Source organism: Azolla caroliniana, unplaced genomic scaffold, assembly GCF_043228905.1.
Source record: "Azolla caroliniana isolate FFs.n. ecotype wild unplaced genomic scaffold, voAzoCaro1.0.p SCAF_9, whole genome shotgun sequence".
NCBI lineage: Eukaryota > Viridiplantae > Streptophyta > Polypodiopsida > Salviniales > Salviniaceae > Azolla > Azolla caroliniana.
Window position 1 is genome coordinate 19,291,035 of NW_028230444.1, and position 23,430 is coordinate 19,314,464.

The 23,430-nt window shown below is 37.1% G+C and overlaps 1 protein-coding gene across 2 annotated transcripts; it reads left to right on the forward strand.

The window, feature by feature from the left end:
• The first annotated feature begins 5,763 nt into the window (after positions 1-5,763).
• On the forward strand, positions 5,764-8,413 carry LOC147860464 (uncharacterized protein At1g01500-like). 2 transcript variants are annotated; one of them, XM_087325086.1, is made up of 2 exons: positions 5,764-6,616; positions 8,079-8,413. In XM_087325086.1, the coding sequence occupies exons 1-2, from the start codon at positions 5,885-5,887 to the stop codon at positions 8,307-8,309; spliced, it is 963 nt and encodes a 320-aa protein (XP_087181212.1). In that variant the 5' UTR covers positions 5,764-5,884; the 3' UTR covers positions 8,310-8,413. The 2 variants fall into 2 exon arrangements, with proteins under 2 accessions (XP_087181212.1, XP_087181213.1); XM_087325087.1 differs by having other exon boundaries at positions 5,767-6,616; positions 8,082-8,413.
• The last annotated feature ends 15,017 nt before the right edge of the window (positions 8,414-23,430 follow it).

Below are 23,430 nucleotides of genomic sequence, written 5' to 3' on the forward strand. Positions count from 1 at the left end.
TACCACTATAGAGTGTAAGGGTTACACCCATGATCTTTTGGTCCCCATTGAGCAACCTTATCGACTGAGGGACATCCATCCAGGAAACAGAAAAACACACATACTTACACTCTCTCTCACTTTTTATCGTAATTAGCTTACCCTAGTGATAAGTTGTTACACTAGACGCATTGTGTCTTGGGTTCGAAACCCAATTTCCTCACCTCTCTATTATATACTTCATCATATCTCTTAATTCACTAGATGCCACTATGAAATGTAGGGGTTGAACCCATGACCTCCTTGTCTCGATTGGGCAACCTTACCAACTAAACTACTCTCTCTCTCTCTCTCTCTCTCTCTCTCTCTCTCTCTCTCTACCATAGATATCTCTTTATTTAGTAGATGCCACTCTGGAATGTAGGGTTGAACCTATGACAGGTGCCCATTGAGCTATACATCCATCTAGGAACTTTCTCTCTCTTACTCCCATTGCATGTTGAAGAATAGCTAGATGTACACACATAGGAGTCCATTCTTTTGTCAATCTAATTGATAACTCTTCATACGAAGTGGAGAACAATCCAACGTATATTTAAGTTCAAATACTATTGTGAATGTATTAATACTCGAATTTGGGAAAATTGCCTAAGCTCACATTTAGATAGCCATGCAAAAGAGAGTCAGATGGTGCATGCGCATTTTGAAATTAGAAACTAGAGGTTGGTTGAATATTGACTAGAAACAAGAATTTGTGAAGTATGTTTGCTCAACATACCAAAATGAAAAGACATGATACATTTTTGAATACCTTGCAAATGTGTACATCAACTCCACACAATTGTGGAACCATCGCCGACAACACTATTCGTTTTCTTTGCTCATCTACCTTACCACAAAACCACACTCATGGATGATTTTAACAATAAATTTCAAAACCAAATAGCTCTCTTTTTCAGCTTTCATTATTTTTCCTTCTGTTATACTATTTGAAAATCCCCAGTCTACAAGGTTGGGGGGAGTCTTTTGTTGTAATTGGATGGTTTCATTGGGCATGCTTGTCTCCTCATGGGCACTGATACATCATTGTCATCACTCACTCACTCTCTATATCTCTCTCATACAACAAACATGAATTGTATCACATGCAATGAGAAGAAGGAGAAAAAGTGAATGTGTTCACCAAGCAAACGTAATATGAATGCACTTATAGATTGATGAGTATAAACAACCTAAGGTGTCGATCCTCATTGGATTTTTCATGAATATAAGTAAAGAAGAGGGAGCAAACGAGGGCTATAGGCATAAAAGTCAAAGCCTTGTTGATTTGATGATGAAAGTGGAAGAAGTGGCAAACCTACATCAAATAAATGAAGATAAAAAAGATCCAATTAGATTCAGATGAAGACAAAGATACAAGTGAATCTAAAAATAAGTCATTTGTGAACAAGGTGTGAATGTGGTGGCAAGAGAAAGACTATTATGATTATCCTATTCATACACAACCTCATAGCTCATACATATGTGCTCACGTGATTTCACTTCCTTGCCATCCAAGATATAGCTTATGCACGGGGACAACCTACACATGTAGACCATACAATGGCCCCTTTACAATTGCACATGTGCTTCGATGTTGGTCTATACCCACTTCACTTGCATGGGCATGCTAACATCTAAACCTCCAAATTACCATGTGCATCACAACTACAAAGAGTTGATAGAACTAAATAGTAAGTACAATTAAAAGTTGAAAGAATAGAATATGTATATTTATATATACAATAGACATTCGGTTAAGTGCGCACTTTGATAGCCAGGGAAATGTGCGCGCTTAAGCGAGCTGTGCTTTAGGGCTTTTTCAGTAAAAAAAAAATCCCAATTTTTTCTTTCCTATTCTAATTTTGAGAAAGCCCAACCCCAACAACCATTGTTGAGGCCCTCCTTGCTGATGCAATCACCCCCACGCTACTTACCTATGTCTATTTTTTGGTGTCTATGCTATGAATACGAGAGAAAGAAGCGAAGGAAGGTCTTGTGCATAGTTTAGATGGCCTGATTCTCTACATATTTTAGATGGTAGATGTTTGGAGATTGTGCGTGATGTTGTTAGTTTGATATGTGGCATGTGGTTTAGGAAAAACAATCCACATACTTGGTTGAGATATTGCAACAAAAATACCTAAAAGTAGGGATTTGAATCCAAATACTTGTGTTAATAGATCAATAGTTATTCATCGATTAATAGCGTTCCCTTCATGTGACGGTCCACATAATGAGCTATTAATCGATTAATAGTTTTTCTTTTATGTGAATCCACATAACAAGCCTATTAATTGATTAATAGTTTTCCCTTCATGTGAGTCCACATAATGAGCTACTAATCGATTAATAGTTTTTCCTTTATGTGAGTTCACATAATGAGCTATTAATCGATTAATAGATTTCCCCTAATATGAGTCCACATAATGAGCTATTAATCGATTAATAGTTTTTCTTTTATGTGAGCTCACATAATGAGCTATTAATCGATTGATAGCTTTCGCTTCATTGACCCACGCCCAACCTATGTAATAGTAGGAATGCAAGATCTAAGTTCAATTCATTTTGTGGTTCACAACATCAATTTTATTGAATGTTGATCATTTTGTTGTTTCTTGAATGTTTGGAATATAGTTTCAATTTGGTTTTATGTAATTTCATCATGAAACAATGAAATTTTTATGATCAGGATTTTGACCTCTATAAAAAGCACACTTAATAGAATGACACACTTAAGTGGGCACGCACTTAACCAAATGTCTACTATATATCACAAGATTTACAAAGAAAGGGATAAGGTTTAAGCAATTAGTATTATAATATTGTATTCGAGAAGCTTTAAAATGTAAGAAGTGCAATATGGTAGAAGTTGCAATGTGTGTCACTTCCTAATAAAAACTTGCATTAATAATGTCCTACATGGAGAATTTATGTGGTTTTTGAGTGTGGTTGGTCCGAATAAGTCAAGGTAACATAATGAGGTGTTGCACCCTTGTGAATGAATACCTTCGATATTGCCTTAGTGGCCAACAATATAATATACTCTACCTTATTACTACATTCTATGGATCTCCAATCTATGAATAATTCATTTGGTAATGCACATTAAAAGAAGGGTGTGAGCTAAACAACGTTGGGCATAATGTGGGATGGGTCAATGTGTCTAACCAAATAAAAGGTGTGAATTATTGTTTTTGGTTAGGTGATGGCAGAATGTAGTATTCTACTTCTTTCCTTTAATTAATCGTGTCTATTGCGTTAACTACGTTGTTGAGGGAATACAAGATGAGAATGTCACTACACAATTGAGAGAGATGTGCCACAAAAGTTGAGGCAATTCTTATTATTAGAAAAGTCAAGAAACTAATCTGTTGGGAGGTAAATATGTTAGTTGCAAGGACGCCATGTTTGCCATTTGATTTAGTCTTAAGGAGCATAATGGTCTCACTTGCAATCCAATGCCCCATGTCTTAAATAGTCAAAGAATGGTATTTACACGTTTGTAACCAAATTTCTACTTAGAGACAGAGAGAGAATCTACAAAGTTGAAGGGCGTAATGATGTGGCAATTTTGTTTATTAGATCAAGTCAAATTTCTCTCATCGATGGATTGTTCGTCTTGATTGTTAGCAATTCAACATGTCCCACTTCTTGTGTTACAGTGATACCAATTGGTTGTGGTAATATTGTAGTCATGTTTATTAATATAATTGTGTGTTTTCATAAAAGAGAAAGAGGAAAAGAGCCAAATGAAAGTAGCTCCCTTGGTAAGGTTGCCCAATGGAGACCATGAGGTCATGGGTTCAACCTTTGCCTTACATTCCACAATAGCATCTACTGAATTAAAAGATATGTAATAGAGAGGTAGCCAATTTTCTCACCCACGATGTATTGCTTGTAGTGTAACAAGCTAATATTACGAGAGAGAAATATCCAGTATGCTCGCTTACCCACCTCTAAGCGGTGTGTAGCACATTCATTCCATATATTGATGTAGTGCTTGTAGTGTAACAAGCTAATATTACGAGAGAGAAATATCCTGTATGCTCGCTTACCCACCTCTAAGCGGCGTGTAGCACATTCATTCCATATATGATTTGAAGGAACTTCAAGGCCAATATATTTGAAGCTTTCCACACAATCAAGTGGCTCATTGTTGTACATAATGCATGGTTTATCTCTTTTTTGGCTCTTCACAACCATAATCTTTGTTTTAGAGCTATTGACACTTAATTGAGTATGCATGCAAAAAAATTCCAATGTCTTCATAAGCTTTTATGCATCTCCTAAAGTATTTCCAATGCCTAGAGAAAGAGAGAGGGAGAGAGAGAGAGAGAGAGAGAGAGAGAGAGAGAGATGTAACTAACTTGGCGAAGGGTTTGTTAAAGACTAGAAGGTTATGCATTGAACCCGTTACTTACTTAGTAGTATAACAACTTACGACTAGGGTAAGCTGATTACGATAAGAGAGATGCCACGTAGTTTGTTAAAGACTAGAAGGTTATGCATTGAACCCACTATATTCCACAATGGCCTATAGTAACTCAAGAAACAAATCCATGATATATATTGAGGTGTGAAAGTCGAGCCTTGAACACAAGGCCTAAGGATTGGTAGTCTAAATATTTACCTCGAGGTTTGAAGGTAAGCCAATTGCGATAAAAAAGAGAAAGAGAGAGCATACATGTTTTCCATGAGACAATGTCCAAGATGAATGCAAAGGGTGGATGGATGGATGAATCATGGTGGGGCAATATTTTATGGACTTAACGCATGCAAAGGGGGGGGGGGATGGGGAGTGCCAAGATGCTGACTAAATATGAGTCCCCCCCCCCCCCCCGCCTCAAAAGATAGAACCATGTTCGGTCGAATCATGGAATGTGTGCATGAATGTGACACTTGTGGCGCTGATGTCTGATACGGTGCAAGAGGAATGAGAGGAGGGCCATATGGCGTTGGCCTCTCAGCATTCGAATCGGATACAACGCCCACTGGGCGAGGGGGGGGGGGGGGGGGCTTTTTCTGGAGATGGAGAGGGGTGTGCGAGGATATGCGATTTGGAGGTGACAGATACGGCAAGGAAGGGTCGGGCATTGGTCATGGAGATTTAATTCTGTATCTACGTAATACAGAGAGAAAGGAAGGATACAGAAAAGGAGTGTAGTATGGGTAGTGTATGTGTATGTATGTAGAGTATGTATGTATGTATATGTGTGTGTGTGTATGTATGTATGTATGTATGTATGTATGCATGCATGCATGTACATATGTATGTGTATGTATGGTGGTTTCTTTCATTTCTTTCTACACACAGAAAAACAGAGGAAAGAAGTAAACAGCATAAAATCCTAAATTGAGGAGAGGGTAGAAGAAGCAAGCCCAAGGCCTTTCTTTCTTTCTTGTCCACAGCTCTCTCTCTCTCTCTCTCTCTCTCTCTCTCTCTCTCTCTGTATGTGGAATTCATCTTCCCCTTCCTCTTCTTCTTCTTCTTCTTTGCCATCGCCATCGCCATCGCCATCGCCTTCCCCAACCCTAATCTCCTCCCACAAACGCAACAGCGAGAACTCCTCATATACATCTCCCAACCCTAAATCTTCTTCTCCAGGCCTATAATCCGATCTCCTCACACAATCCCCCGGCCTTGGTCATCCTCTTTTAAGGGTACGATCCGCACCCACGAATCGATCCCGCTTCATCTCATCAGTTTTCAATCTGATCGTTCTTCTCTTTTTCTTTTCTTTTTCCTGTCCTTCTCCGCGAAGAAGAAAACAGAGGAAAAGAAAACGATTTTTTTTTTCTGGCCCAGTAATCTACCATGCAAGACACTAGTTGGGTTCTTTTTGTTATGTTGTGAAAGATTCCCATGGAAGAGCCGGATACGAGACAAACAAAGAAGAATATGATGGAGAATGATTATCTTGGTTTAGGTTATTCTATGCCACAAGCACCATGGCTAGATGTTAGGGTTTTCTATGTTAGGGTCAGTTTTTGCTCTTTGGAAGAGGCACCTGATATCCTCACCATCAGGTATGGTATCAGGGATGTATCTTCGAATCTGGAGGTCAACGGTTCGAGAGTGCCTGCCTCCGATGATGTGGCTTTGAACCTTCGACGCGATCGGATGGATTCAGAATCTTCTGAAGTTATATATGTTGGAACAGATAGGCTGCGGACCACGGGATCGTTGAACTTTGAGATATGTCACAGGGAAGATTGTATTATCAAAGGGACACTGGAGAAATCGGATGTTTGGTTAGACGGACAAGGTCTTGATCGCATTGGAACTGTGGGAACGCCCACTATGACGACAAAAAGCTATAAATCTGCATGGGTCATGGAGTGTAAGTGCACAATTTCTTCACAAAGGTGTATCTTTTTGAAGAGGAAATGTGATGGTTCGGGCACGCCGTCTTCTCCCTTGATGGAGGTTTATGTTACCGGGAGGTATGCTGGATCGCCTGTTATATTAACTCAAACTGTGGAGCTTGTTCTTCGTCGGAAGCTTGGGCGTTGGAACACTTTGGATTCCATCCCTGAAGTAGACGAGTCGGAAAGATCAACTAATAATTTGGAAACAACTGATCTCGCAAATCAGGTACCAAAAGAAGTTCAATTTTTTGTCGCTGGAAGATATGTCTGCCTTTTTCGTATTTTATTTTGTGTAGTAAGGATCTTGTTCGAGAAGATAAGATGTTCCAAATGTTTGAATTGGATACTTTGCATGGTAGAAAGATATATATTGTGTCTCACTTTCTCGAACAGGTTAAATTAAGCTTGTTTTTATCTCAGCATTTGAATACATGCAAGGAGTCAATAACATCGTAGATTTAACCATTGGTTTGTGATGGCCACATTGTTGGACACGAGCGATATATATCTATGGTTAGGCTGTCTGGCATAGACATAGTGTGAACGAATGTGGTTTGAACATATATGTATTGCTTCATGGTATGTAAAACCTTATGTGAGTGGTAAGGCTAGAGATATTCATCAGTTCCTGAATTGACACATGCCCATGCCCAGATAATGATGTGGATTGCTTTGTAAGCCTATTGGTTCATGAATTGACACACATGGCCCAGATATGATGTGGATTGGATCCAGCGGTAGGCAAACCTTGTTAAATGCAAAAATTTGTTTGCTTCTTGTAAGTTGTAGCTATGAAACACATACATGAGATAGAAACAGATGGAAAGGTCCTTTACAATTAATTAAACCAGTTTTTTGGCTTTTGTACCTGGATTCAAATAAGTGAACAGACCGCGATCGTGGAAGCCCTTGTTAGACAGTGAAATTTTGTCAGCCAGCTATCATATAGACCAAAAGAGCATGGGATTAGTTTGCCTATGTTTGAACTGACAGATTTGTGTGCAAATACTTCATGGTTCATTAATGGTGTCGAACATATAGCCTCATATTAGGAACTAACATTTTAGAACCTTCCATTTATTTATTATTTAACATATTTTACCATTATTATGGGAGCTTTAATAAGTGGGAGGCATTTTAAACTATCGCCTATGAAAAGATTAGAACAAAAAAACTAGATCAACAAGTGCTTGCTGTTTTGTATATATTCTGACAGTCATTTATACACCAAATTGAAATCATGGCCTTCCAGGCTTATCGGCAGCCAGAAATGATATACAATTATACATCCTGGTGTCCACAATTAACTTTCCCCTAGTGCTGATATAACAACTTGCAGGGATGCATATCACAAGCTTTCTTTAATGACTTCTTCATGAACGAACACCTGAGCATATATTGATTTTATCTCTTGACATACTTTTGAAGTTTGTATTATTTTGCTAATTTACAATTAAGATCCACAGGGGTGGAATTGAAGTTTTCAAACTCTATAAATGGGAACGATTTTATTTTATTTCCTTTCATGTAGAAATAAATCTAAAATTAAGAGTGACAGAACTCTGGAAGTGCAAAAATTTTCATGAACAGAGAACAAAATCCTTTCTTTCTTTTTTCGTAAAGAGAAGAACAAAAAGAACTGGAATTAATCCCAACATATCTTTTGTTTTAATTGTCTATGGTGACAGCAGGTGGAAGAGAGTAGCTTTTATCGAGAACTTGATAATAAGCCATTGGGAGCATATGATCGGGATAGCTATTTGGATGGCGATGAAGGTGAAATTACATGGTTTAATGCAGGTGTCCGCGTTGGTGTAGGGTTAGGGTTGGGAATGTGTGTCGGCCTCGGAATCGGTGTGGGATTGATGATGAGGGCATATCAATCTACCACAAGAACTCTCAAGAGACGGTTCTTATGAGATATATTTTGTTTGAAGACCCTCCTTGGAGTGCTTATATATACATATATGCGTTTTTTGAAGCCGGTTTTGGCTTCTGTAATGTAAAAATTTTCAAGCGGCTACATACATATATCGATATAGATAATACACAAGGGCTATGTAGGAAAAATATATGCTCTTCTCTGCACGTACACGCGCACGCACACACACACACACACACACTCTCTCTCTCTCTCTCTCTAAACACACTCTAATATATACATATTGTGAAAGTCTAAGTGGGCTTTGTTTTTTCACTTTCTATGATTTGTATTCCTTGTGAAATAATGAGAAGTGAACGACTCAATGTGACAATAGAGTGCACAAGAGATATGACCAATCTCATGCCTTTTGGAGTGTTTTTACTATCATTTCTTCAAGAGGAGTTTTCAATCTCATGCTTTTTGGAGTTTTCTTACTATCATTTCTTCAAAAGGAGTTTTCCATCTCATGCCTTTTGGAGTGTTTCTACTATCATTTCTTCAACAAGGTTTTTAGATACTCTGTTACGTAAGCTCCTTGGATGTTATTGACGTGTTGACGAATGACTTGCTCACTAGACACATACTAGTATAAAGGACCCTTACAAAGCTAAGTGAGGTTCATAAGGTTTTAGTTGTAAATTGGAAGAAGTCTTAAAATGAGTTAGATCATGCCTAAACATAGTGTGATGGCAAACTTTAGGCATCATTGGAAATTCTAATTGAGTAGATTAGTTGTTTGTTTGTAGTTGCATTTTTGGGGTGAAAATGCACAATTATATTAATATAGATGTTTGGAAAACACTACAATAGTACTATTGATTCATTGGCAATGGTTACATTTTAGGGTTCATTGCATTTTTGGATAAAAACACAATTATATTAATAAATATGTAAAAAACACTACAATGGATTGTGGTACCATGGAATGGTACCTTTGTTACACCAATGTTACGGGGGGATTGAGACATTTTGAAATACCAAGTAAACAAATACTTTGCCAAGGAAAAGAATTTCCACTTGGACTAACCCGTCAATACTCTTTTTTAACTTTTGTAGGTATGATCTTAATTTCATGCCTACCATCTAATGGAAAAGCATCTTAGAAAGAAGAAAATGATCTCCACCTTTGATTTTGGCTTGAGTTGGTGAGTTGTTGGCATTAAATAATTACAAGAACTTGCCAAATCTAAGAAATGTAACTCCAAATCTAATGAGCATTTGGACATTGTATGAAAAGGTGAGTACTATATCTTCCACTTGAACAATGCAAAGGAAACAAGTTGCCAATTGTTGGTCCACGTCTTCTTAGATCTAATCCCAAAGCCAAAACACCCAATCAATACTCTCCAGTTGAAGATATTTGTTAGAAGAGAATTTAAAATGCCAAGTTCCAACAATGTTTGAGACTCATAACTATTAAAAATACTTATTTTATATTTGGAATACACTTTAGAAAACTCTTCAAGTATTTAACACGTATTTTATGTTTTAGGATTGTCATTTCAAAATGTTTCATATACATAAAGTATATAAGTATTCTATGTATTTAAAACAAGTATTTTTTGTTTCGAAAAAAATAAAAAATAGCCGAAAAACAATTGTTAGATGCAATACAAATATTTAACGTATTCTACATGTTTAATCTTTAGAATAAGCATTTAAAAATATGGTAAGAGCTTTTAGAAGATGTTGCAGGTGTATTGTAGGCATATTGTATTAATTTCATGATCTACCACCGTCCTTCATCAAAGTTATGTACTTTCCATTCTTGTTCATGCTTAGATAATAACAATCAAATAGACTTAGTGGAGCAATGGTACAAGACATTAGTGGTCACTTGTAAAACGTCTCATCTTGTAAATGCTAATCAACTCATGGTTGCTCTTCCGTTTGTAAAGGTAAAGGACCTTGCATTCGATCCCCAAACGAAATAAACGATTCAAATGAGAAAACAGTCAATCGTTTTCAAGGAATAATTGAGAAACATGGGTGACTCTTTTGCAAAGAATTACCTCTTTATTAGATGATAGTGCCAAGAGAGAATTTCATGCAATGAGACAAGATGATGAACATTGAATTCTAAGTGGAATACTTCCATTAAGTAATCGTCACAAAGATGCTTAATTGTTGTCCTTCCATGTGTTACTCCCTCTTTCCCAATGAAGTACTAGACATTGATATCCACGATTGTAAGTGTGAACACATGTCTTACAATAATAATGTTGGATGAGCCATCATACACAGAGGTAAGTCCAATTGCAATTCTCCCAAGTGCGTAGGGGTTGCTAGATTTCGTTCACAACAACAAAATAGAATGCAAAGACAAATAATGGTTTCCAATATAATACAGAAATACTCTCTCTCTCACCCCAAACTAAGAGGAATGACACTATGCATAAAGCTTAGGTATAACAAGGAAGAAGCAACCCCATTCACCAATATTGGAGAGTGGGAAAAGACACACAAGTATGGTATTTGGATGCAAAAATTTGTATCATGTCTCTCATCAACCCCCTTTACCTTAACCATCAAAGACTTGCCCTTATTCCACCACTCTTGTCATCACCTCATACAATGTAGAGAAGGTCATCCAATGCCTTCAACATGGACAATAGTCTAACCACACAAACTTACAAATTGAACACCTCATCATGCAGTAAACACAATTTCCAATATCTTCACAAATATGTGAATAGTTAGAGGACCCTCTCCAACTAGGGAACTATCAAACAAACATTATTGGGCACACACTCACTAAACTTATGAAGGGGTTCTTGAAGAGAAACTCAACGCTTAACCTGAGGTTGAAAATAAAATATTAGGAAGGTTTAGGGAGCCTTCTCTACCACTGACCACATCCTTATAATAGGTTCTTTGGTGGACAAAGAAAAAGCATAAAAGTAGCGATTGCATGCATGCTTCGTATATTTCTACGCCTTAGATCATATACCATGGGAGATTGTCTTGCAAAGTCTCCACATATTCAAATTTCCCTCTAACATCATGTGGGAAATATATGCATGTTAAGTATCGGCAATACGTATACCGTTTCAACGGTGAAACGAGCAAGAGTTTTTGTCACACACTCTCAAGCTATTAACACTTGTATATTATGACTTATGTGGCGAACTCTTTCTCTCCTCTCTCAAATGATTGACCAAACAAAGAAACTACTTATTAATGCCTTATTAGGCTTAAGCATTAAATGCATTAGTTAATGACACATATAACAGAAACCAGTAAGAAAATGACACTTCGATTGATTAAGAATCACCACAAACACATCCAAGAATATTACCAATTGGCGTCAAAGGAGCACGTAACGCTTATCTCAAGGAAAGTGAGAAAGGAGGAGAAAAACTCTAGCTCAGGGTTCAAGGAAAACTAAAATGGCACAAAAGTGACATTTATAGTCCTTTACAAAATTTTGACACCTTCGAAACTAGGGTGACCACAAGGATTTAACTTTATAGCTATCTCTCTTGTGTCCTCTTTTCCTTGGTACAAATGTTTATATCATTGTTTATACAACAAAAACAATGCACCACATGAGTAGGTGTTCAGAAGAGTTAAGTGTTTGTGGGGTGCATTTAGAGGTAATCACGAGCACAATTAGCGCGAAACATAAATGTCGACTTTCTTCACGAAGTAGTGGATTCCTATGTATATGTAGGAGAGCACATTTACATGAATGATTGGGTGCTTCACAATGGCCCCAGTTGCAAAAGATTGACTCATTCAAGGGATAACTAAGGATAGTTATTTTATTAGCTAATAATAACTAATAACTAAATGATAGCTAAATAATAGGGAAATAATAACGAAATGATAGTTTTTTTACTAGCTGTGAGAAGTTATTCTGGTTAACTAAATGATAGCTAATGACTAGTAACTAATACCTAACTGAATGATAGCAAAGTCATTCTATCACCTAAATAATGACATCTAATAAAAGAGTTATTTTATTAGCTAAATAATAACTAATAAGTAAACACGAGTTAAATGCTAAAACGAAATATTTTATTAGCTAAATGATAGCTAAAAATAATTGGTAAATGATAATAGCTAAGGATATTTATTCTATTAACTAAATAATAACTAATAACAAAAGCATAGGAAAATAATAGGTAAACAATATATAATATCTAAGGATATTTATTCTATTAGGTAAATGATAACTAAATCTCAATATTTCTTCAATCATAAGTTATAACTAAATAGTAATTAAATAATAACTTATAGCTAAAGGGTAATGCTAATTCTAAATGGCTAAATTGTAACTCTTGTATTAATTAAACAATAAATCATATTTAATTACCATCATTGTTTATATTAGCTAATTATAGGTATTACTATCAATAGGATAAATATGTAACGACAAAAAGATAACTAATAACTAGCTTATAACTAAACGATAACTAAATAAAAGTGTCATTTCATGCTGCTTTTAAATACTTCAGATACATCAAGGAAATGGACATGATGCTCCTTGCAAATCTTATTCGTTTTGTTTTCCCAATCTTTTCTTATTTGATGATACCCTACTCTTTTTATTCTAAATGATGGCAATTATTTCTTTGATCTCAATTTTAATGGTGGTTGTCATTAGATCGTAGTTAACCTCATGAGACAACTTTCAAATCATCTACTCAACTCAACCAATTTATTGTGTGATAGGCACTTCTTCTACGAAACAAATTCATGTATGGTTGCACATTAGAGGCGAAACTTGGAAAGATGCGATCGGCTTTCCTTTTTTCTGGAGTGGGGATGGAACTTGTTGCACATGCCGACATGCTTTATAGCCTTCTTTAGGTGCATCACTGGCAAAATGCAAGAAGGTCGTCGATCAATTGATCAAAGACTCTAGGATTGCAAGCAAAGTCATTGTCAACCAAACAAGTTGTGCAACCAGAATCAAGGAAGATGGTCACTAGGACAAGAAACTCAAAGGATGCATGTTCTATTGTGCCAGGATGAGAAGTGTATTAGCCGAAAGCAGTTGACAAAATGACACAAATGATAGAGATGGGCGGCTTTGTTGGAACAAGGACATTGGAGAAGTCATGGAAAGGGATGAGGACACAAGGGGACTTGGTCTTTATTGGGCCTTGGGAACACCACAAAGATGGAATGCAAGTTGGGGACTTGAAAGCATGGGTGGCAAGCTTGAGACTATTGTTGTGTCCCCAAACAGAGCCAACCCAAAATCAACCCCAAAATGAGTCACGAGGAAACCAAGGACTTCCAAAACGGAGTCGGCATGAGCATAACCCAAGAATGGGTTGGGTTGGGATAATCTCACGTAGCCACCAGTCCCAACCTAAGTTGGGACCCGAGGGAACCGGTCCCAGTCCCAATCTCAGGCCTAGTCCAGTTCCTAAGAAGGGGCACCACTTTTGGGTTGGCATTACCTGTCCCCATCGGAGTTGGGACTTACGGAAAACATAGTCACAAACCCGGCTACAAGGGAAACGCCTACCTTGGTGTAACAGTTCTTGGCATAACGGTTGGGGTAACCCGTGTCCTTGCAGATCACTTCACCAAAGGGTGGTTACGGGTAGGATGTTAACCGGCACAGATATGATTCTAATCCAACTGTTTCCGTATCGGTTCCGGGATGGCAATGTAACACCGATTGATTAACACGCGTGAGATATAAAATTAAACACAGAACGGTAAGTAGACAAGATACACAATACTTAAATTCAAATCCAAACTTGTATTACTTCCATCTCTCATTACATTGCTTTCCGGATTTTTTTATAGGCCTCCGGTTCCAATTACAAAACAGTGCCATACCAGCAACCGGCTATGAATCAGTCCGGATCCGGATCGGTGCAACTATTCCGGATCCGTCCGTTCCTATAGTATTTCTAACTAATTATTAATCTAATAATAATATTCGTTCCCAACTTGTCCCTTTCCCCACTTATCATTCGGACCATACTTTGGCCAACATCCAACAATCACTCTTAGATTATATAAGGAGGACCTCCTCATTTTGTATTCATTCCTTGATTTCTTAGTTACACACACACACACACTCTCTCTCTCTCTCCTTAATCTTAATTAGCTCTAATGATCTTGTAATAAAACCTTCTTGTAATCACGATTAAGTATTAATGATAATTAATCTTAGTTTTGGCGTGATATCTCTTCTCCCCATTGTGTTTTGGGTTCGTTTGATGACGTGGAGACATATCAATGGAGAGTGTGGGGCAAATGGATAATGACATTGGCAATTGAAGGGCGTGGAACTTGAAATGGAACTTGGGGGTGGGGTGAAGCAAAATGTTGAGGCTCTTTTGGTAACAACATGTGACTAGTGGCATGCAACTCTCTATAGTTCTAAAATCCATAAAAATGCTAGTATCAATACAAGGTACCGACTTTTCTAAATTGGTCCCATGGTTCTCAAGGTATGGAGACATCTACAATCACATGGAACATTTGAAGGTATCAATACAAGGTACCGACTTTTCTAAATTGGTCCCATGGTTCTCAAGGTATGGAGACATCTACAATCACATGGAACATTTGAAGCAAATCAAGTAGGCTTATGACCCCATCCTTTTACGTCTCAATGGTGGCTACCTTCAAGCCCACTCTTAATAACCAACTTGGCATATTGTTTTGAACAACCTTTGCATATTGCTCACTTCACTCATTTGTGTTGGGAAAACTTATGCTCACACAACACATTCCTCATCACCAATTATTAAATAAATTGACCATTCAAGCTCACCGATGTTCAATATTTCAGCCAACTCCAAGTGTACCATAAGGCTACCCCAAGATATATGTTTGAAGATGCATATGTGCAAGTCTTCAATGTCAAATTCCACCCATTCTTCCTTTCCATTCCTTGCTCGCCCATCTCATGTTTCACCAAGAGTTGTCACTACCCACCAATCACAATGACTCTTCAAAGACATATTTTCAATCGTGGTTCAACGCCATCTAGTTTACATTCGAATTCCAATTTCCCACTCCATCATAGGCTTCCTAACAAGCTCAAACAACTCAACAATCAAACAACAACATTGATACCTTAGCCCTTTCACATATGTTATTTGCCCATCCTCACTCATTTGGGATTGAGGTGAATGGATGATGAAACAACTCAACAATCAAACAACAACATTGATTCCGTGGCCCTTTCCCATATGTTATTTGCCCATCCTCACTCATTTGGGTGTTGAATATTGTGATATGATGGTGGGCAGTGGATGATGAGGACCGTCAGTAAGATGTAAGATGTGTACAACAAACAACACAGAAATATCTAAGCAAGTAAGATTAATAAGAAGCTCAATTGAACCTCTAATGGAGTAGACTTTTATTTCTCTTTTGTAACTCACATTCTATACAATGTTACAGTTGGGCTTATATACTCAAGCCCTAAGTTGGGAACGTGTTCACACTTAAGGATACAATTTGGAAGAAGTCGGCCTTTTATGCCAACATTCGGCACCTTCTACTTCGAGATTGTAGTTTACTTGCACGAGAAACTCCTCGTGTTTCCCTTTATATATGTATGTTGACATGATGAAGATGTGGTCCACCTCCATCCCCATTGAGCCTCAAGGTTGGTTTTTTGATGTGTTGGATCCCCTCACTAAACCTCCTAGTGCCCAACCACTTTGGCGTCTACCTTTTTTTATGATCTGAGCATAGGCCACTAGTTTAGATTGTGGTTCACGAGCCATCCTCCGCATACACTCCCCTAATGTTGGTCAAGACTTGATTACATCACCATCAAGATGATGTGCCCTACCGTCCTCTTGAACTAACCTTTTTTCACCCACCCTCATTGGCATTAACCAACAAAGGTCAAGATCCTTTAGGTTATGAATAACAATCGGCAACAGTTTGGTTCGAGAGTGTCAAACTCAAACCATTTAAAACCAAAACATTTAAAAATTTTGAAACTTGAACTGAACCAAATTGAACCATAAAATTGTTTAAACCAAACAGTTACAAAAAAATCAAGATCTTTCCAAAGCATTAAACCATTAAAACCGCGTTTGTGGTTCGGTTTTGATTTTCAAGCTAAGTCAAAATTCAAATTTTCACATTCAAATTTTAAAATTTTCAAAATTTAAAGTTTTTTCTTAAAATATCAAAATTAGGCTTAAAATGTTGAAAGAAACATTTAAGAAAATGATCAAGTTTCAATTCGAAACCATCAAATGTACCATTTGAACCGGAATCGTTAAGCCGATAAAGGCTCGAACCAAACTGAACCGTTTAAGTCATTAAGCCACGGTTTTGTAGTTCGGTTCAAACTGAACCGTTGCCGATTGCAACAACCCTTAGATCCCCAAACATCCAAACCACCATTCACATTTTGATCTGACTACAATTTCTCCTAACCCCTCCTTCCTTCAAGTTACTACAATTCCATCATTACAACAACCCTATTTGGGGCCTAGCTATTGACCTCAATAAAGGTCACACTAGGCATTGAATTGTCGATCTCTAGATACATGTTACCATCTTAGCCTCTTCATACTAAAGAGACTTTCAAACGTTGGTCGATACATGGTTTTTTCCACATATATATGTTATGGATGGACCCCACCCTTCATATTCACCCACTATGTCATCCATCAATGATTGGCAAGGAATGTGCAAGAATTTTTTACACACCACATACATGCAAGATCTCCAACTTCCGCCCCTCAATATAGAATGCCTCCAACACATACCCTTGCCTCCCTCTCTACACTCGCACTTGCCCTCATCCCACCCACCCCCACCCCCACCCCCACCCCCTCTTAACCAAAAAGACCTTCACATATCGTCCACTCTCTCCATACCCTTTGACAACCTAATTTGAGTCTCACTTTCCCGCCCCTTATTCACCGTGAAGGACTATGCTCATCAAGGTGCACCTAGGAGTGTATAATCACTAGCTTGAAGAGGATGTTAAATGCTTGTTTTATGTAGCACGACTCAAAGACATCGGCATTGGTACCAAGGACCAAGAGAATAGGATAAAGCTTTAAGCCAAGATTCTTTAGTAATATCTCTTGATGCAATATTGGCTCAAATATTGTAAGATTTCACATGTCATGCGTGAGGCTCAAATGAATGACTTCATGATTACACCACCAAGTGATACCATTATGATTGTTATACTATGAGTTTATATTCTCATCATTGTAATTATTTCTTATGCAATACACATACATGTTGACTTATATGAGCAATGTGGCTTGCATGCATCACACAGTAACACATGTGCACCAAGAAGAACCCACATATCACATGCATTATTCTTCTAATATCTATTTAAGAAGGATTCACAATATGAGAAGTCATTCTTGTTCAAAACCAGTATTGAGCTTCTAGTCATGTCCCTAGTCGTAATTATCTCTTTTACCTAGTAAAACTTATCTAATTCATATCACCTTGATCAACTCCCTATTGTATTTGTGCACACTCTTACTCTCTTTTGTTGCTCTCACATTTTAATATCACTCTTTGCACACTCCAACTCTCTTTTGCACGCTCTAACAACATTTGTACTCAAGCATTGAGGTCAAAGATTGCATTTTATTCAAGTATTGAGATAGAGGGTTGCATATATGTACTCGGGCATTGAGCTCAATATTGCATTCATACTCAAACATTGAGCTCAAATATTGCATTCACACTTGAGCATTTGAGCGCAGATATTGCGTTAATCCTCAAGCATTGAACTTGACTATTGCATTTGCACTAGAATGTTGTATTCGTCCTAGGCATTGCACTCTAGGATTTCAAAGAAAAATGTTATAGACGTAGTTTTGGTATGGATTGTACATTAGAATCAATGACCAATGTGTGTCTATTGAAGTTCGACGAATCAAACTTTGATTTCTAGAAGAATTATATTAGGATTATCTTGTTGTGAAAGGATAGATAGATCCAATTGAAAATGAATCAACACCTAGCGAGTATGAACTTGCGAAAGTTCTAAACTTCATTCGCTAACTACAATGACAATTCAAATGCACCTCTCTGAATCATTGTATGTCACAATACACTCATGCAAGACAACCTACAAATTGTGGCATCGATGAAGATATACCTCATTCAACACCTCTACAACATTTGAAAAAAAGAAATTGGCTTGGTTCTTGGCCCCTTTAATGCTTATGACGGCATTGTTCCAAGTATTAGGTTCAAGGGGATGACTATTGATGAAAAATTAAGTGCACTACTACTAATGAACACTCTACCAACTTTGTGGGAAACATTGATAACATTGGTCTGCAACTCAAACACAACCAATTGAACTTATGGTGTAGCTACCATTGCCATATTATCTATCTGAAGACACCTAACATGATATGTTTGCACAAAATTCCATAGGTGATGGCCATAATGCACAAATTTCAACTGATCATCAACAACACAGTAGAAGTTAAGCTAAACTCCTCTCATGGCCCGACCAATTCTAGGACCCGAAGCAAGTTACAAGACTCCTGAACTTGCAATTACTACAAGAAGCTTGAACATGTCAAATTTGAATGGCAATAAAACTTAGAATTTTTCTCAATATAAAAATTCAAGCAAATGGGTGGAAATGGTGAACCATGTTGCATCAACCTCTTTCAACAAAACTAGCTAGCGATGAAATCTATCGATGTGACCAAAGATGGTATTACTATAGATATGAACATCCTTAGTTTAGAGAGTATCATTGAAGAAGTTTTTCTTACTACAAATGAAGCTACCAACTATTTTCTTGACTTCGATGCCTCCTATCACGCCACTCCATTCTGATCCCAAATCCGGTAGTATATTGTTAGGGATTTCAAGCCGGTTCGTATTGGTTATGCACAACATCGTGTCACGATCAACATTGGAGAGCAAGGTTGTTAGGTACGTTAGATACAATAGGGATACCATGTGTATATAACATATTAATATGTGTATAGTACCTCCCAATTTAAAAATACGTTAAATATGTTTTTTAATATGTTAAATACTTATAAAATACTTCTTCAAAGTCAGGTCCCAGGAAAGGTTTCTGTTTTCTTCTTCTTCTTCGTCGTCGTCGTCATCATCATCATCATCTCTTCTGGTCTTCTTTCTTCCTTCTTTTTGCTTCCTTTTCACTAAAATCTTTTTTTCTTTTGATTTTTGTTGGTGTTTTACTTACATTTTTTTATAAATACGTATTATACCTGTTTTTTTCAAATGTATGTTAAATACTGTATTGGACAAATGTACATGATATTTGACTGAACAACATTGAGGTATAGTACATACTATACAAATTATGAGGTACTATACGTATTTAAACGTTAAATACGGGTACATAAACAACCATGTTGGAGAGGTGAACTTAATCTTCCCAATGGTTCTACCCTAGTTCTTTATGACATCTAACATTTCCCTAATATGAGCCAATCTCTTATCTCAATCAGACAACTCAACGAAGTTAGTTTTCAAAGAAGCTTCTTGTGAGGAGGGTGGTCTACTTGGTCAAGGACCCAAGGTACATACTCTGTATCCCTTGTATGCCACTAGAAGAGAGAGTGGTCTATTTGTAAACAACCTCCTGACTTCCTCATTATGGTATAGGACTTGTGAACTTGCGCAAGACTAATATCACATAGTTATTTAAGGCTAGCTCCATTGCCTAACTCTCTTATTCTGACCATAAGTTCTGTGACCATTTCCAGTGCATAAAACATGCAGCCTCACCTCACTTGGCTAGCACACTGAGAGAATCAAAACCTCTTGATTTGGTTCTTTCGGATGTTTTCAAGCCTTAGTCTCTTGGTGGTGCCTCATACTTTGGCACATTCATACATGATGTTACTAGTAAGGTGTGGGTCTATACAATGAGGACCAAAGGTTGATTATCCAAGACTATCTTGCAACGATTGAGAATTAGATAGATCAAAAACTCAAATGTTTTCGATCCAATAATGGGGGAGAGTATAAATTAGAAGAACTCATGTTGTTATAAACAAATCTAGGTACCCAACGTGAATACATCACACCCTCTAATTTGGAGAAAAGTAGCATTTATAGATGAATGAATCAAACAATTTAGGAAATAATTGTTGCCATGATGAAGCAATCCAAAATATTTGAGGGTGACTAGGCCAAGGATCTACTCACTCCAATGCACATCATTAACATGTTGCCAAACAGACCTCTCAACTCCAAAATCCCACAAGAGCTTTGGATTGGTAAACGTCCGAAGTATGACAAGCTACAAATATTTGAATATGAATTGTTTTTGTGATGCCCAAGGATGCGAAACAAAAGGTGGATTCTCGTTCACGCAATTGCATCTTTGTCGGCTATAGTTCCAATGGAAACACTTGCTATAATTTGTGGGACCCCAAGACCAAGGAAATTGTTGGAAGCTTGAGCATTGTCTTCAATAAGTCGGTAATGCACAAATCAATTGAACACCCAATCAAATTTTGACAAGTAATTGACAGGTACCATGGACAGATGGTGAGCGTGGATGAAGTATTTATTAATACTATTAGAATGGATAGTGAGTGGATGTGATGAAGCATTTCTATGGACTGACATGGAGATTTATGTTAAATATTCTTTATTATAACTTATTTTGTATTAGTTGATAGATTTTCTTCTATAGTTGATGGAGGGTGTTGGGTGAAGCATTTACTACAACTATTCAATAGTGGGGTTCATTTATTTTTCAACTTTGGGGAGTGATTTTCTCATTTTTCTGAGGAGGATGAGTGGAGACAAATTTAGGGAGTGATAGGGAGGCTACATTATGTTTAATTACTTTTCAAATTTGGGGAGTGGTTTTCTCATTTTCCTGGGAAGGATGATTGGAGTCAAATTGTCAAAAGGTATTGTACTAAGATGTACATTTGGTTGCAGGTCTTATGTATGAATGGGGAAAATAGAAGATTGTCGTAAGATGCAACTATTTTGTGTACGTTGAAAATGGAAAATAGAAGACTGGTTTGGCTTTGCTTGGGGAAGCCATTCTCATGGGAAAATCTTTTTGCTTTCTTTGTAAGGTGTGTAATTATTATGATGTCATTTTTTGGTATGATGAAAGTAGGCGGCAGGATCTATGGCTAGTCATTGGGATAGTCCTTTTTCCTCTTCTTTTTCATCTCTTTTGTAGTTTGTACTTGATAGGTTTTATTTAAAACTAATGGAAGGATATTTTGTTTTGGAAAAAAATTAAAAAATAAAATAATTTGTGTTGATCCAACCACTTCTCTTGATGACCCCGCCCAAGACACTATCAACTACCCAACAAGCAATTGATCATGCACTTTAGATTGCACCAATAGCGGTTGGCAACCCCACCAAGACAAAAGAGATCACCAATTATAATCTAATGAGTTTGGTTCTACCATGCCAATCCGAGAGACTATCTCATCGATCCAAAAGGTATTTACTAGACATTTTCGACATAGATGTAGGTGAAACTTCAATATCCAATATTTCGTTATTTGGCATCCAAACATATAAAAGCGTGATATCACTATCGTGGAATGCGTCACCAAGAAGAAATTTGTCATCAATAAGATTCTATCATTCAACAACATATCTAATGCCATGAACAAAAGGCTCTCGACAAATAGATTTCAATCATTGTCAATGAAATGGTCTTGAAGTTGATTCCAATGTTGTCTAGCTAAGTTGGTTACCTTATACATGCCCACTATGTGGTAATGCTCATTATACATTGTACATGTGACAATGCTCATTATACATTGACTAGCTAAGTTTGCTACATTATACATGCCCATTAGACAATGTAAAGTTTGATTTTGAGAAGTAGTGAAAACAATTTTGTGCGCCTACAACAATGTTCTCTCTCTCTCTCTCTCTCTCTCTCTCTCTCTCTCTCTCTCTCTCTCTCTCTCTCTCTCTCTCTTGCTCACATTGTGCTTACGATTTCATTTATCTTGCTTCCAATTGCTTTTCTCTTCCACAACACTCTTGATGTATAATATTGACATGGAGGCATAACTTCGTTTCCAAACATTCCTAGTTCATGTATTATTATTACTCATGGAGCTTGGTGCCAAAGGAAGCGGATGTTGCCATGAGGAGTTATATAAAACATCATGTATATATAACACCATAGACATCATGCCATCACAAAAAGGTCATAAGGAGACTTGAATCCATTATCTCCATTGGTTATTGTTTTTTATATAATATTTTGCAACTTTTTAAGATTATGAGATAACGCCACCTTGCACATGCTAATGCATGATCACTAAAATGGCATGCTTGTATGAATTCCAAGTGGCGATCATGAATATATGTGAGATTGCAACATGCATGTGCCCAACCATGCTAAACAAGCAAATGCCCTAGTTATTGATGAACCATTTCCATTCAATGGGTCTTTGTCATATTCTTGTAGTCTTGTTTTTCTTGATAATAAGCTTACATTTGTCTCTTGTTTCCCTCACAAACTAAGATTTATACAATTCAGATCATGGATGAAGAATGTGAGAGATCTACATCATAAGTGTGTTATTCTCTCCGCACTTTAGTGATTTTGAAATCCTTTTTAGACTTCTTTAGAATTTTCCTACATTGAATCTCTAGGAGAGCTTTTTTTTTCGACTTTGCCCTTTGACAGAGTTGTGCTTCGAAAACCTCAATGAAGATGTGATAGTAATGGTGATGGTGATGTACACAACGGTGGACGAAAGTACAACCCAATAGTGAGATGAGGATTTAGAATATGTAAGAACAAGAGCATTTATATGCCATCAAGGATGAAGATGTGCAAAATGGAGCATGTAAAAAAGAAAAGAAAAGAAATACATCGAAATGGATCATGTAAAAATGTATATGAAACCTTAGGGATGACAATTGTAGACTGAGTATATAAACCATGCACATTACTAAGTTGGTTATTAATGTAGAAATCATAATAGGAACTTTACAAGGATAAGTTTATGACATATATACAACCCATCCCTACCTTGACACTTAGAATTTGAAGTTGGTTCATGTGTAGAGTGCAACGAACTTAACTAGGTCACTCAAATGGAAGAACTTGTCCATGATTTTTGTCGTTATGTCCAAGACTTGCACCTGGGAAGGTGCTAAGGCAAATGGTTTGGTTGTTGGATAGGTGT

What these genes read in the sequence shown, in the direction of transcription:
- LOC147860464 (XM_087325086.1), top strand. Translation starts at nt 5,885, where the DNA reads ATGGAAGAGCCGGATACGAGACAAACAAAGAAGAATATGATGGAGAAT. An exon ending in CAACTGATCTCGCAAATCAG is followed by an intron (nt 6,617 to 8,078) that starts GTACCAAAAGAA and finishes CTATGGTGACAG; the next exon opens with CAGGTGGAAGAGAGTAGCTT.